General features: G+C 46.9%; 1 protein-coding gene across 1 annotated transcript; it reads right to left on the bottom strand.

Annotated features, from left to right (window-relative positions):
- Positions 1–12,588: 12,588 nt before the first annotated feature.
- On the bottom strand, positions 12,589–14,778 carry LOC135515667 (fish-egg lectin-like). The gene is made up of 5 exons (XM_064939339.1): positions 14,667–14,778; positions 14,291–14,524; positions 13,877–14,094; positions 13,639–13,763; positions 12,589–13,046 (listed from the first exon to the last, which is right to left on the bottom strand). The coding sequence occupies exons 1-5, from the start codon at positions 14,719–14,721 to the stop codon at positions 12,905–12,907; spliced, it is 774 nt and encodes a 257-aa protein (XP_064795411.1). The 5' UTR covers positions 14,722–14,778; the 3' UTR covers positions 12,589–12,904.
- Positions 14,779–15,744: the final 966 nt, after the last annotated feature.

Here is a 15,744-nt window from a genome sequence, read left to right as displayed (position 1 = left end):
CAGGTAGCGTTCTCCTGGCATCCACCAAACCCAGATTTCTCCGTTGGACTGCCAGATGGTGAAGCGTGATTCATCACTCCAAAGAACGGCTTTCGACTGCTCCAGTGATCGTTACACTACTCCAGACAATACTTGGAATTGTGCATGGTGATCTTAGGCTTCTGTGCAGCTGCTCGGCCATGGAAACCCATTTCATGAAACTCAAGACGAACCGTTCTTGTGCTGACACTGCTTCCAGAGGCAGTTTGGAACTCTGTAGTGAGTGTTGCAACTGAGGACAGACGATTTTCGTATGTTAAGTACTTCAGCACTCTGTGGTCCCATTTTGTGTGCTTGTGTGACCTACCGCTTCGTTGGCTGAGCAGTTGTGGCTCCTAAACTTTTCCAATTCACAATAACAGCGCTTACAGTTGAGCGGGGAAGCTTTAGCAGTGCACAAATTTGATGAACTGACTTGTTGGAAAGGTGGCATCCTCGGATGGTGCCACATCAAATGTCACTGAGGTCTTCAGTAAGGTCATTCTACGGCAAATGTTTGTCTATGGAGATTGCATGGCTGTGAACTCAATTTTATACAATTGTCAACAACAATAGCCAAATCCACTCATTTGAAGGGGTGTCCACACATACACCATGTATACAAAAGTTATTTTTATCCCCCTCTATCCTCGTTTCTTTGTATTTTGCCCTTCCCTCCTTAAAAGTGTATAAAACGTCTTGAATAGTGATACCCATTGTGAAGAACAGTTTCATCATAAAGTTAAAACACATGTCACGATATTCAAATGACACATTGAATCACCTGCCAGTAAAAGTTTAACTATTTCATGAGGAAGTATAAAGCACATAAACCGTAAGATGTCAAAGGCTTTTTGGAATCAACACAACAAATACCTGGGGGTGTATAGGTGTTGGCTGTAGCCTTGACGTTAGAGAGGCAGACCAGTAACCAGAGGGGTTTCAAATGGCAAAACCTTAGTTGAGTTCTACAGCATTTACCTTGGAGGAAATAATCTTAATAATTGAACATCACAACATTTGTTTCAAACTCAATGTTTTATTTGTGGAAAATCGTGATGTAATATGAGAGATGGGCTATGACAAGGATTGGATTCACTGAAAAATAACTAAACCAATGTGCAGTGTGAGCAACATGACGTTGCCTAAGTTTTTACACTCTGATAATATCATCCTGTCGGCTTTATTGATGACATGATGTGAATCAGGGAATGAGAAGGAATGTTAACAGGCACCACCACGCTCTCTCTCAAATACAGTAACCTAACATAGCATGAGTGAACTAAACACCTGAAACTACTATTCTGTCCTACTAAGCAAAAGAGCAGTAACTCCACATTTGGTCCAAAACCCATTTTTTTATACATCAAATACATGCTTTATCATGTGGACAAATATCCCGCCTCAACGGTGTTGTATTATGGAGAAAATGGGGGTTCATGTTTACAGTAACTGCAAAAAGTTAGTGAAACCAAGGAAAAAGGCAGAAACTGTCACGCCTTGGTCTTAGTATTTTGTGTTTTAGTTTATTAGTTAGTCAGACCAGGGTGTGACATGGGTTTATTATGTATTGTATTTTCGTATCGGGGTTGTAGTATTTGGGATTGTAGTTGATTAGGGGTGTGTGTGTTAAATAGGTTTGGCTGCCTGAGGCGGTTCTCAATCAGAGTCAGGTGATTCTCGTTGTCTCTGATTGGGAACCGTATTTAGGTAGCCTGGTTTTCGCTTTGCATTTCGTGGGTGATTGTTCCTGTCTCTGTGTTAGTTTTCACCGGACAGTTTCGGTCACTTTTGGATTTTCGTTTTTTCGTTTTTTCTTGTATTGGAAGAGAAAAGAACGAGCGCCATTCTCCTTGCGGAGATGGTGCTAAATACATCATCACGGTCGGTCCCTGGGATTGGGCTGGCTAACACGATTCGTTTTGCTTGGAAGGAAAAGGAGTTGGAGCCGTTAGGACGAGAATCTTTTGGAAGAATTATATTGATGGGGATTCTAAAGCTGACGGTGAAGGACGTGTTTTGTTTCCAAGGCAACTCGTTGGAGGGAGCATACGACGTCGCGCTATATACGGAAGAAAAACATGATGATATCCTTAGAAGGGCAAGAGCAGTGGGAGGTGAGAGGCCGATGTGCCACTACGAAATATCAAGTCTGGCGAAGAATAACTTTAGGGTTGTAACTGTTAACATTTACAAACCTTACGTTAAGGATGAAGAGGTGAGGGCTTTTCTGGGGAGATACATGGATAACGTTTCCTCAGCTAGGCACCTCAAAGACTCCCTTGGGTTTTGGAATGGGAGGAGAGGTTTCCAGGCCCTCCTCAGGGAGGACCCAAAGGGACATGGTGGATACCTTCATCCTCCTGCTATGTTCTCCCTTGGGGCTGACAGGGGGACATTGTTTTATGCACGTCAGCCCCCATTTTGCAGGTGCTGTATGGCCTATGGACACATTTTCGCCTCGTGCAGCATGAGAAAATGCAGATTTTGTTGATCTGAGGATCACGAGGCGAGGGATTGTGACAAGCCTAAGACATGCCATGGGTGTGGCTCATCAGCACACCTGTGGCGGGGGTGCCCGGCCCGTCAGAGGTCATATGCGTCTGTGGCTGGGGGGAGCAGGAGCGGGGGATGGGGAAGAAGAGGAGGGGAAGGAAACATGCCTCATGACAAGACTACAAGTCCAGAGGGGAAGGCCACAAGGAAGGAAGAGGAGCAAGAAGCGGCGGATGGAAGAGAGAAGGAAACGGAAGGCACGGGAGTAGGAGAACCAGGAAAAGCGGTGGAAGAAGGCAACCGAGTGGAGGAGAATGAGAGAGAAGAAAGTGAGGGAGGAATGGTTGAGAAGAAGACGGTGGAAGAGCAAGTGGACTGGGGGAAAGTGACATGGTGGAAGAGATGAGGGGTATGGTGGAGGAGCTGGCGGGGGAGGGGGTGGTATCTCTCCACTGCCGCCATCACCAAAGAAGAGAATGAAGAGGAGGGTGCGATTGGCCGACAGTGAGGGGGAGGGGATGGCCAAGAGAGTGATGGGGGTGGGAGAAACCTCTGGGTTGCTGCTGGTTTCCCAAGACTCTCAACTTCATTTGGGTGGGGACACACCTAACAAGACTCAGGACTGGGTACAGGAGGAGGTGGGGAGTTTTTTGTTTGGGACTCAGCCTCCCCAATTTTTTTCCAAACCAGCTGCAACACTGGGGAGGGGGAGGATTGTGGGGGTAGACCCAGGGTGCAGGGCACCCCGAAGCCTAACACTATTCCTGCATCCTGGGATGGTGTGATGGAGGAAGAGGGGGGGATGTCGGGATTACAGATGGTGTTCTCACCGGTAGATATGGAGCAGGGGAGCATCGGGTGAGTATCCTGTTTTTTTTTTTCTGTCTGAGTTTAGAATTTGAGTGTATTACATGTTTTATTTTTTTTTCATGGAGTCTAATTTTACTTTTGTTAGTTTAAATGTAAGGGGTTTAAGAGATATTGTTAAGAGGAGGGTGGTTTTTAGTTATTTGGAGGGTGTGGGTTTTGATTTTGTTTTTTACAGGAGGTTCACCTGAGGGGTGGAGGGGATGTTAGTAGATTTAAGAGGGAGTGGGACAAGGGAGAGTCGGTTTGGGGTGTAGGGGGTGCACTCATCGGGGGGTAGGGATTTTGTGTGGGCACAGGGAGGTAAAAGTGGAGGATTCCTTTGTGGTAATGCAGGGGAGGGTTATAGGGGTGGATGTCACGATAAGGGATTGTAAATTTAGATTAGTGGTGGTGTATGGGCCACAGGTGGTGGCAGACAGGAAGGAGATGGTGGACTGTCTGACGCCCCTGTGTGTTACAAATAGGAAATTAGTGATAGGGGGGGATTTTAATACAGATTTAGGAAGAGGGGGGATAACAGTGCAGGCGCCATTGCTAGGCTAATGGCTTGCCATGGTCTGGTAGATGGTGGTATGCACACTACTCCGAAAATGGACGGTCCTACATGGCGTAACTCCAGGGGGGTTGAGCGGAGGCTCGATTATATTTTTGTACCCAGGTCTTTGGGAAAGTTGTCTGGGCGGCTGTTGCCTGTTTTCTTTTCAGATCACGACGGGGTGCTCCTGCAGGTGGGGTCGTCAGTCTGCCTCTTTGGTAAGGGGTACTGGAAGCTAGATCGGGGTTAATTGAACTCGAATACGAGGCAGGCAACCTCGGCGGGTCGTTTGACTGGGAGAGATCCTCAACCCTAAAGGCGCAGCTCAGGGAGTTGCAGGAGCGGAAGGCTCGAGCTTTCCTGGAGCATGCGCAGAGCGGCTTTCTAGAACATAATGAGACTTGTTCTGCTCTGTTCTTTAAGTTGGTTAGGGCAAGACAGAGTAGGAAGGTAATGCATGGTGTTAGGGAAGAAAATGGTAGTATAGTTAGAGAACCAGAGGATATGGTCAGGGTGACAACTGATCATTTCCAAGGTTTATTTAAGGAAAGGGAAATAGATGTAGAGCAGGGAAATGTGTTTTTAGAACACTTGTCCAGGCGGTTGCCGGAGGACATTAGAGAAGTGATGGAGGCCCAGATTTCACTAGAAGAGGTTGAGAGCGCTCTTAGGAGGATGGGAAAAGGGAAGGTGCCTGGGATGGATGGGCTGCCGGCTGAGTTTTATCTCAAGTTTTGGGGTATACTTGGACCAGTGGTCCTCGAAGTCTTGAAGGCCATCCTTGAGACGGGGGTCCCGGGGGGATCAATGGCTGTTGGTGTGCTGTCACTTTTATATAAGAAGGGGGAAGTAACTGACCTTGGCAACTGGCGGCCGTTGACCATGCTGTGTATAGATTACAAGCTACTTGCAAAGGTTTTAGCAGACCGGTTGAGCACAGCCCTTCCCTACGTCGTTCATGAGGATCAGACGTGCGGGGTAGAGGGCTGCTCTATTAGATGGAACCTACAGTTAATCAGGGACTCCATCGCTTGGGTTGAAGATAGAGGACTGCCTTTTATGGTAGCAGCGCTAGATCAGGCGAAAGCCTTTGATCGCGTGAATAGATCCTTTTTATTCAGAGTGTTAGGTCGATTAGGATTCGGGGAGAAGTTTATAGGATGGATTCGTACATTATATGTCGGAGCGGGGTGCCGAGTTAGTGTAAATAGTCACTTGGGTGACGTTTTTGACCTCTCGTCTGGGGTCAGGCAGGGGTGCCCACTCTCGGCTCTCCTCCTCGTTCTGTACATGGAGCCTCTGGGGGCTGCCATTAGGGCAGACACAGGGGTGGAAGGTCTGCTGATCCCTGGAAGTGGTGGACTGCGTGTTAAGATGACGCAGTACGCCGACGACACTTCCTTGTTGTTGTGCAAGGACTCGTGCCTGACAAGGTCCATTGCCATCTTTGGGGATTTCACTTGAGCGTCGGGAGCAGTTCTGAACCATGCAAAGTCTTCCGTCAAGTTTTTCGGAAGATGGCGCGGTAGAACGGATGTGCCTGGGGGTTATCTCTCTGTGAGGGGCCCTGAGGATTCTCGGGGTCCATTTTGAGACCTCCGGCTCTGCGACGCTAAACTGGAACATGCGTATTGCAGTGGTACAGAGGAAGCTAGCAATGTGGAAAGCTAGGTATTTGTCTTTTATGGGCAAAGTCCTGGTCCTAAAGGTGGATGTGTTGCCGTCGCTTTTGTATTTGGCATACATCTACCCATTGCCGGCTTGTCTGAGAAGGCCTCTAGTGAAGCTTGTGTTTCAGTTTATGTGGAGTGGCAGGTATGAGTGGGTCGCCAGGGCACACATGATCTGTCCCATCGGGGAGGGAGGTAGGGGGGTACCACATTTTCCCCTCAAGCTGGACACAATTTTTGTTTCTTTCTTGTTAACGGAGCTTGCTCAGCCAGTGATACACCCGTCCGGTTACCTCCTGCGGGTGTTTTTCTCGTATCAGGCGAGAAGCATAATGGTGTGGTCTAACACGGGTCCTCGGGCGGAACAGCTGCCGTGGCACTTTGGTCATGCGGCCAAGTGGCTGCGTGCGCACCCTGAGGTTGAAGTTGCCCGAGTAGGTTTAGATCATAGGCACCTGTACGAGGAGGTCAGAAAGGCAGAGAGTCGGGCGCCTGTAGTAGGCATCTCGGAAGCGGTCTGGGAGGGAGTGCAGGTGCGGGGTCTGGACAACAGGCTCAAGGACCTGAATTGGTTGAGCCTTCATAAGTGTTTGCCGGTACGTTCCATCTTGTACCGGTTTAGTTTAGTGCAATCCCCACCTGTCCAAGATCCTCTTGTGGCAGGGAGGAGACTGTGCGTCATGTCTTTTGGGACTGTGCCTTTGCCGGAGTAGTATGGGCTAGGGCACGGGTGTTGTTAGGTTTGGTAAAGGGGGATTTTGTATTGACGTGGGCCAGGTTAGAGAGGGGTGTAGGAAGAGTGAGAGGGACGGATAGGGACAGGTTTCTGCTCTGGCTTCTCATGAGTCTCTTTAAACGGGGGCTGTGGGAAGCAAGGCTGAACATGGAGAAGACAGGGAGAGATTGGGGGTGGAAGGGATAGTGAGGAGAGTGGAAGGAGAATTGAGGGGGAGGATGAAGAGGGAGGAGGGGAAGTGGGGGCAGCATGCTGCTCGGGAGAGGTGGAAGGGGGTTTAGGGCTGGGTGTCATTTAGATTTGTAAGAGGATAGATTAGGGACGGGGAGATAGGGAAAGGTGTTTTGTAGGGTGATGGGGAGGGAAGATGCTCCCCTGAGGTTTTGTTTGGGGTTTATATTTAGTTTAATTTAATTAGTTTAATTAAAAATATCATTATTTGTGTATGTATGTAAATTATGATTTGTAAAGAATGAATGGTACTGAAGATAATAAATTATTTTTATTAAAAAAAAAAGTCAGGCTGTAATAGGTTTCACGTTCCGTTTGTTGTTTTGTATTTATTTGTTATTCATGTATAGTTCGTTTTGTTTGTTTCACTATTAAACATGAGTAACCTACACGCTGCATTTCGGTCCGACTTTCTTGCGACAAACGAAGAACGACGTTAAAGAATCACCCACCACACACGGACCGAGCAGCGTGTCAACAGGCAGGTGCAGCAGGCGAAGAGGAAACAGGAGCTACACGAGAGGCAACAGAAGCAGCTTCAGTGGGAGAGGCTACACCATTTGGAGAATTGGACATGGGAGGAGGAACTGGATGGAAAAGGACCCTGGGCTCAGCCTGGTGAATATCGCCGCCCCAAGGAGGAATTAGAAGCGGCTAAAGCGGAGAGGCGCAGGTATGAGGAGGCAGCACGGCGACATGGATGGAAGCCCGAAAAGCAGCCCCAAAAATTTCTTGGGGGGGGGGCTATCAGGGGGAGTGGCTGAGTCAGGAGACAGACCTGAGCCAACTCTCCCTGTTTATTGTGAAGAGCCAAGGAGGAGACCAGAACCAGTGTTGGAGGTGAACGAAGCAGAGACTGTGAAGGAGTTAATGGGGAAATTGGAGGAGAGTTTAATGAGGGAGTTGCTAGTTTGGTGCTTTAGGTACAATATTCGTCCGACGGAGCGTGTCGGGGATTTAATGGCACCTGGGTCAGCGCTCCTTACTAGTCCTGAGGTGCGTGTTAGTCGGCTGGTGAAAAGTGTGCCAGCCTCACGCTCTACGCCTCCTGTGTACCTACCTAGCCTTGCACGTCCTGTGCCAGTCCTGCACTCAGGCTCTCCAGTACACCTTCACGGTCCAGTCCATCCTGTGCCACCTTCACACACCAGTCCTCCGGTAGTAGCTCCCCGCACCAGGTTTCCTGTACCTGTCCTCTATCCTGTACCACCTCCACACCCCAGCCCTCCAGTAGCAGCTCCCCGCACTAGGCTTCCTGTGCGTGTCCTCGGCCAAATACCACCAGTGCCAGCACCACGCATCAGGCCTTCAGTGCGCCTCGCCTGTTCAGCGCAGCCAGCGTTTTCTCCCTCTCCTGCCCTGTCGGAGCCTTTCTCCTCTCCAGCGCTGCCGGAGCCTCCTGCCTGTTCGGAGCAGCCTGAGCTGCTAGTCTGCATGGAGCAGCCAGAGCTGCCAGTCTGCAAGGAGTTGCCAGTCTGCATGGAGTTGCTAGTCTGCATGGAGTTGCTAGTCTGCATGGAGTTGCTAGTCTGCATGGAGTTACCAGTCTGCATGGAGTTGCCAGTCTGCATGGAGTTGCCAGTCTGCAAGGAGCTGCCAATCTGCAACGAGCTGCCAGTCTGCATGAAGCAGCCAGAGCTGCCAGTCTACATGGAGCAGCCAGAGTTGCCAGTCTGCAAGGAGTTGCCAGTCTGCAAGGAGCTGCCAGTCTGCAAGGAGCCGCCAGACCTGTCAATCTGCATGGAGCAGCCAGAGCCGCCAGTCAGCATGGAGCAGCCAGAGCCGCCAGTCAGTATGGAGCAGCCAGAGCCGCCAGTCAGCATGGAGCAGCCAGAGCCGTCAGTCAGCATGAAGCAGCCAGATCTGCCAGTCAGCCAGACTCTTCCAGATCTGCCAGTCAACCAGACTCTTCCAGATCTGCCAGTCAACCAGACTCTTCCAGATCTGCCAGTCAACCAGACTCTTCCAGATCTGCCAGTCAACCAGACTCTTCCAGATCTGCCAGTCAACCAGACTCTTCCAGATCTGCCAGTCAACCAGACTCTTCCAGATCCGCCAGTCAGCCAGGATCTGCCAGATCTGCTAGTCAGCCAGGATCCGCCAGTCGGCCAGGATCTGCCAGTCACCCAGGATCCGCCAGTGGCCAGGATCTGCCAGTCAGCCAGGATCCGCCAGTCAGCCAGGATCTGCCGGATTCAACTGCCTGGCTGGACTTCATCTCAGTACTGGGCTTCTTCTCAGTACTGGGCTTCTTCTCAGTGCTGGGCTTCTTCTCAGTACTGGGCTTCTTCTCAGTCCCGAGCTGCCCCTCAGTCCCGAGCTGCCCCTCAGTCCCGAGTTGCCCCTCAGTCCCGAGCTGCCTCAGTCCCGAGCTGCCCCTCAGTCCCGAGCTGCCCCTCTGTTATGTAGGGTTCTGGGTGAGGACTATTCGGCCATGGTCTGCGGTGAGGGTGGATTATCCCAGGACGCGAAGGGGAGGAACAATAACATTTATGAAGTGGGGTCCACGTCCGGAGCCGGAACCGCCACCATGGACAGACGCCCACCCGGACCCTCCCTATGGTTTTGAGGTGCGTTCGGGAGTCCGCACCTTAGGGGGGGGGGGTTCTGTCACGCCTTGGTCTTAGTATTTTGTGTTTTAGTTTATTAGTTAGTCAGACCAGGGTGTGACATGGGTTTATTATGTATTGTATTTTCGTATCGGGGTTGTAGTATTTGGGATTGTAGTTGATTAGGGGTGTGTGTGTTAAATAGGTTTGGCTGCCTGAGGCGGTTATCAATCAGAGTCAGGTGATTCTCGTTGTCTCTGATTGGGAACCGTATTTAGGTAGCCTGGTTTTCGCTTTGCATTTCGTGGGTGATTGTTCCTGTCTCTGTGTTAGTTTCACCAGTTTCACCGACTTTCTTGCGACAAACGAAGAACGACGTTACAGAAACTGGCATCACTCACGTCAGTTCGTGGCATTTACCTTGGTTTCACTGAGCATTGGACTGTAGTGTCTATGGAAGACCTTGGAATTATTTATTGTTCTTTGCTGATACAAGTATCAAACTACAAGACACTGAAAGCCACATACAAATAAATATACTAACACAAGAAGGCAGTAACTGCCGTCTAGGATCATAGGTCATGTCAGAGGTCAGGGCCAATATGAATACAAAATTACCACCTCATAAGAAAACATAACCACATCTCCAATGATCTGCCTACAATTCACTTGGCTGGACAATAAAACAACTTTGAAGTAATTCTTCTCAGTTTTACTATGAGCGGTTACTGCTCTTTTGCTTGGTACGGCAGTATAGATCCCTTAAATCAAGGGGGTCAAAATCATTCCATGGACAGCCAAGTGTCTGTGGGTGTTTTCTTTCAGTTAAGACCTACACAACCAGGTGAGGGGAGTTTCTTACTAATTAGTGACCTAAATTCATCAATCCATTACAAGGGAGGGGCACAAATCTGCAGACACACTGCCCTCCATGGGGATGAGTTTGACACCCTTGATGTTGGGGATCAATAGAAGTTTCAGGCGTTTCGTTTATGCCTGCTACATTAAGTGTCACCTTGTTAAACTCCAATCAACAATCTCATCACAGGCTCTTTCCATTTCCCCTGAAAACCAGAACATCTGGTTGTTGTGGACTCGGCAGAGAATTTCACTTTCCTGCATTATCAAACATTCCTGTCTCTTGTCTTCATTTTCACTACGATTTTAGCATGTAGCTTGGCATGATAATTAGCTAGTGCATAGCTAGTGCTAGTGCACCCTGCATAGCAGCCTCTAGTACAAGAGTTGTCCCATTAAATGCCAACCTGCGTTGATGAGACAGTTTCCACTAAATCAGGGGTATCAAACTCATTCCACGGAGGGCCGAGTTTCTGCGGGTATTCGCTCCTCCCTTGTACCGGATTGATGAATTAAGGTCACTAATTAGTAAAACATCCCTCACCTGGTTGTCTAGGGTTTAATTGAAAGCGTAATCCAAAATCCAGCAGACACTGGCCCATCCATGGAATGATCTTTGGTACCCCTGATTTAGTGGAAACTGTTGGCAATTAATGGGACGACTCTTGTGCTGGAAGCAACTCTGCAGGGTGGTCACTAGCTGGCACAGCCACAAAGTCATAAAATCTAATACTAGCCTTCATCACACTAACCTTATGACTAACCGTAATGTGAAGACCAAAGAGCATATTTTTTTTCAGGACTTTTTATGATAGTAGCCAATTTTGACTTTGCATCTGGCCCATCCAGCGAAAACCGCTCTGCCTCCAGGACAAGATTAATCCCAAGAAACATCCACCTGTCATGCCAAATGGATATATCACAGTTATAAATTCCAAATTGAGGCTATTCAACTCCTTCCCTACGAGGTCCGGAGCATGCTGGTTTTCTGTTCTACCATATAATGAATTGCACCCACCTAGTGTCCCAGGTCTAAATAAGTCCCTGTTTACAGGGCAACAACGAAAAAACGCAGTGGAATTGGCTTCGAGGTCCAGAGGTGGGTTTGAGGGTCCTAGATGGTATGTGCCCCTTTCTACAGAAGACTGATAATGGCTTGCAAGTAGTCAACCTCCACCAGCTCCTATTTTAGCTGAATCTAGAGAAACTAGGACAAATGAACCAGTCTGTTGAAATGTAATGTAAAATGTTGAGTTGGGCAAACCGGGTGTTTTATGTATATGTTCCAAGGGGAGCTAATGTACTTACCGGAGTCTAAAGTGAGCTTGGTCAACATTCTGTTGTCAGCCAGCCCAACCCGGTTAATGATGTTCATAGTGACAAATAATATAGCATTTGAGAACAAAAAGTATGCCGAACAAAAAGGATTCAAAAGCATGTGGGAACCCCCTGCTGAGTTAGGAGTCTACTCTCAATCAGCTCTCAAATTGTCAATCACCCATCAATCACTTTTCTTCTATGGTATAATGGCGTTCACAAAAGTTATATGTGGATTCCGCCATCCACTGAGCGGGCAGATAATAAGGATCCCAAGAGGGAAAACATTATTTGAAAAAAAGTATAAAATCTCAAACTATCATAACAGAAAATAACTCAACAAAATCAAACTTCATCCACAACCACATGTTCATTATTGTTGTCTCTTTCCCTTTCGACTCTCTTCACTGCCTCCACATAGGAGATCCGCTGCTCAGCCCTGACCCTTGACACCTCGACCTCCTTCACCCTAACAGGGTACTCAAGGAAATACAAAGTATGATCCCCGCCACAGTTGCAACATTTTCCATTCACAGATTCTTCAATATCATACTTCTCCCATCTGCAAACATTTGACACGTGACCATATCCTTTACAATTCCCACACTGTAGTGGTTTGGACACAAATGCTCTCACCACATTCCTCACATATCCAAACTTCACATACTCAGGTCGTCTCCAACAATAATATCAACAGGCTTTTCTCCTTCCTTCCATTTACCATACGGGTCAGGCAACGTGCACTGACCACTCCTAGGATTTACTGACTAAGGTACTTCTCTTCTTTATCCAATAAGGCTCCAGCTGTAACTCCTTTGGCAGGAGACCTGCTCAGAAGATTAATACATGTTATTTCTGACGTGGACAGTTTGGCCAGATCCAGTGCAGCTTCTTCAAGCACAGTCACCATTTCCTCCTCCAGCTTCCTTCCTGAGACTCCCCATCCATCACTCACACCTGTGAGCCTTCAATCCTGTCGGCACTCAAAGCACCTGGCCTGGCTACTACTGCTCCCTATGGGTGAGATAGAAATAGTGGAAATGGACTGTTGAACTGTGGCCCTGCCACTTCCCGACCTCTATTCCTAACAGTGGGACTTCCTATGGCAGCATTTCCCAAACTAGGTCCTCAGAACCCCAAGGAGTGAATGTTTTCTCCCCCAGCACTACACAGCTGATTCAAATAATCAACTCATCAAGGTCATATTATTTGAATCCTCCGTGTGGTTCTAGTGGCAAAAATCATCATCACAAAACAGATCTCTCAAGTTTCAGTTGATCTTAAATTCCTTTGTTCAAAACACAGAAATTAGTTTTAAAATGAATGCTTTATTTGTGGGAAATGATGATATAATATGAGATAATAAGCAATGCCAAGGATTACATCAACTCTATTGATGACATTGGAAGGTACATGTTTTTAAGCTACGATCAATAGCAGCCATAGCAAACCTCTAAGTGTTAATCAAGGAGTCATCAAGAAAAGAATAGAATATATAGTTTTTTTCAAATGAAGGAATTCATGTCCTCAATTCTCAAGCAGAAGGCTGTTCCAGAAAGAGAGATCAATGAGTTAGCAATTGAGCTTGTCAGATCGCAAATGGCCTTCAGCTACAGAGAAGAGGCTAATGTGTGCACACCATGGTGAAGCCAGACTTGGAGACGACCCAAAGACGTCCCAGGTCGTAGGTCACGTGCTTCATTTGCATGCACATTGGGACATTGCTCCATCCAGTGCCCTCTGGTTTACTGGCTGTGATGCCGTCTCTGTTTTGAAGAAAGGGGTGGGTTTTATGTTTTAAGCTCATCAATGTTTATAAAGTGCATACATCTTTTGGACTTTATTAATTGTATATAGCCATTGATTTTTGAAGAATATAACTGCATTAGAAGCCTAAATGTAAGCTTGGACTAAATTGTTTGTAAACAATGTTATTGTAAACAAACAATGTATAGCTTTAAAAAGACATGTTTAAAACAAACAAAAAATGTTTTCTTCTCATGGATGGTCTGTCCTTGCGTCCATAGATCCATCTATGCATTTGAGAATGGTTACATTTCTCGAGCTACATTCCTCGGCTGTTTACTAAAACAAGTGGCAGGGTGACCGCTTAGTTGTTGTTTTTCGTTCCAAACTGTAGCATATTTTACCTTATGCTGTCTACACACTATTATAAGTTTAGATCTGATTTAATTTATGTATCCATTTAAATGTTTGTGTAAAGAGCTTCATGTCACAAAGTATGTACAGTCAGGACCAGAGTTATTATAAAAGGAATATCATTATCATTACAAGTCATTTTCAAGTGAGTTATTTATGTTGAGGGGGATAGGGTGGAAAAGTAAGTAGCAACCTTACCTGGTAGACACTTGGCCTGCAGAGTTGACCCCAAAGACACTACCATCAGTTGCCACCTCAATCATGGAAAGCTTGCCGCCAATCTGACTCCACCCGTTGTTTTGACAGGTGTCTCTGTTCACATTCTGGAAACAAACATTCATTTCAACAGTTATAATGTGAAACCGTTTTAAAATAACTGACACTCTCCATCCTCTACTACTCTACTCCAGCTCTCACACTCTTTCCCAGATCTTACACTCATTAAATAGATATTATCATTCTTGTTGACTGCCCAGCACCCAAAAGGTCCGCAACTAGAATACTTCACAGCTCCTGGCAATCTTGTCCATGGAAGGGGTGAGCCTGGACCCTTGTAGCCAACTGTGGCACTACGTGTCCGACAGTTTGGTGTATGATTTATGTTAACCCCCACAACAAATTGGTCACCTCCAGCATCCAACTGCTTCAGACTGCCTGAAGACCACAAAGACAGAAAGACAGACAGACAAGCAAACATGAAGTGCGTATCTGTGAGTACTGCCAAATGACTTACAATGGCATGACGTTAAACATGTAAAACATTAATCATTTTTTTAACAGCCTGATGGAATCAGGAAAGCTAAGAAGCAGGTGTCCTCTGGATAAATATTGAGTAATTCTCTCCACTAACCTGCAGCTTGCACCCAGTTACCGCCCACATACTTGTAGATTGAGTCTGCCTTGTTGACACCCCAGATCCCTGCTGGTCCTACAGTGATATGCTTCATGGAACCAGGCAGGGGGATCCATTCATCACCTACCAGGTAGTAGGGGATTTGACTTGTGTTCGTAGCAACCACTTGTCCCAGTCCTGCATCAATCTGCACCAGATTCTTGATAGCCACTATTTCCTGACAGTCCCAGGCTATGGAGACACCAGATCAAAGACACATGAGTAGAGTAAACCAGCAAAAAGGAGGATGAAATTATGGAGCCAACTTCATGATCAATTTGAAGTTTAATGTAGAGCTGCCTATAAAATACGTTTTCAGATGATGGTTACTTACCATGACCGACAGCCAGGAGACAGAGGACCAATAGGACGGCTGCAGTGACTCTCATGATGTCTCTGTAGATCTACAGTATAAGTCTGGTTGCAGTTTGGCTGAACACAGACTTTGTCCGCTTATATATTGTGGCCCTGCAAACAGCTTTCAACCCCCATAAAACCATGAATGAGTTATTTATATTTGACAAACAACCTGTTCCAAGGGAAAGTTATTTGGAGGAGGATATTTTGTATTTTTTATTTCACCTTTATTTAACCCGTTAGGCAAGTTGAGAACAAGTTCTCATTTACAACTGCGACCTGGCAATATAACCCCACCCTCCACACACACACACACACACACACACACACACACACACACACACACACACACACACACACACACACACACACAAAAAAACAAACACACACACACACACACACACACACACACACACACACACACACACACACACACACACACACACACACACACACACACACACACACACACACACACACACACACAAACACACTATAATAATATACACAGAACAAAAATGATAAACGCAACAAGTGTTGGTCCCATGTTCCATGAGCTGAAATATCCCAGAAATGTTCCATACTCACAAAAAAGCTTATTTTGCTCAAATTTTGCACACAAATGTGTTTACATCCCTGTTAGTAAGACTTTCTCCTTTGCCAAGATAATCCATCCACCTGACAGGTGTGGCATGTCAAGAAGCTGTTTAAACAGCATGACCATTACACATGTGCATCTTGTGCTTAGGACAATAAAAGGCCACTCTAAAATGTGCAGTTTTGTAACATAACAATGCCACAAATGTCTCAAGTTTTGAGGTAGTGTGCAATTGGCATGTTGGCTGCAGGAATGTCCACCAGAGCTGTTGCCAGAGAATTTAATGTTATTTTCTCTACCATAATCCACGTCCAACGTCGTTATTGAGAATTTTGCAGTATGACCACGTGTATGCTGTCGTGTGGGCCAGTGGTTTGCTGATGTCAACGTTGTGAACAGAGTGCCCAATGGTGGCGGTGGAGTTATGGTATGTGCAGACATAAGCTACAGACAACGA

Source organism: Oncorhynchus masou, chromosome 27 (genome assembly GCF_036934945.1).
Source record: "Oncorhynchus masou masou isolate Uvic2021 chromosome 27, UVic_Omas_1.1, whole genome shotgun sequence".
In the NCBI taxonomy this organism is placed as follows: Eukaryota; Metazoa; Chordata; class Actinopteri; order Salmoniformes; family Salmonidae; genus Oncorhynchus; species Oncorhynchus masou.
This window is presented reverse-complemented; position numbering and strand designations above follow the sequence as displayed.

Excerpts from the sequence above, each read along its gene's own strand:
- LOC135515667 (XM_064939339.1), bottom strand. The coding sequence starts at position 14,721 with ATGAGAGTCACTGCAGCCGTCCTATTGGTCCTCTGTCTCCTGGCTGTC. Across the intron at positions 14,095-14,290 it reads TAACTGGGTGCAAGCTGCAG|GCAGTCTGAAGCAGTTGGAT; the intron begins GTTAGTGGAGAG and ends TGTGGTCTTCAG. Across the intron at positions 13,764-13,876 it reads ATAATATCTATTTAATGAGT|AATGTGAACAGAGACACCTG; the intron begins GTAAGATCTGGG and ends GTTTGTTTCCAG.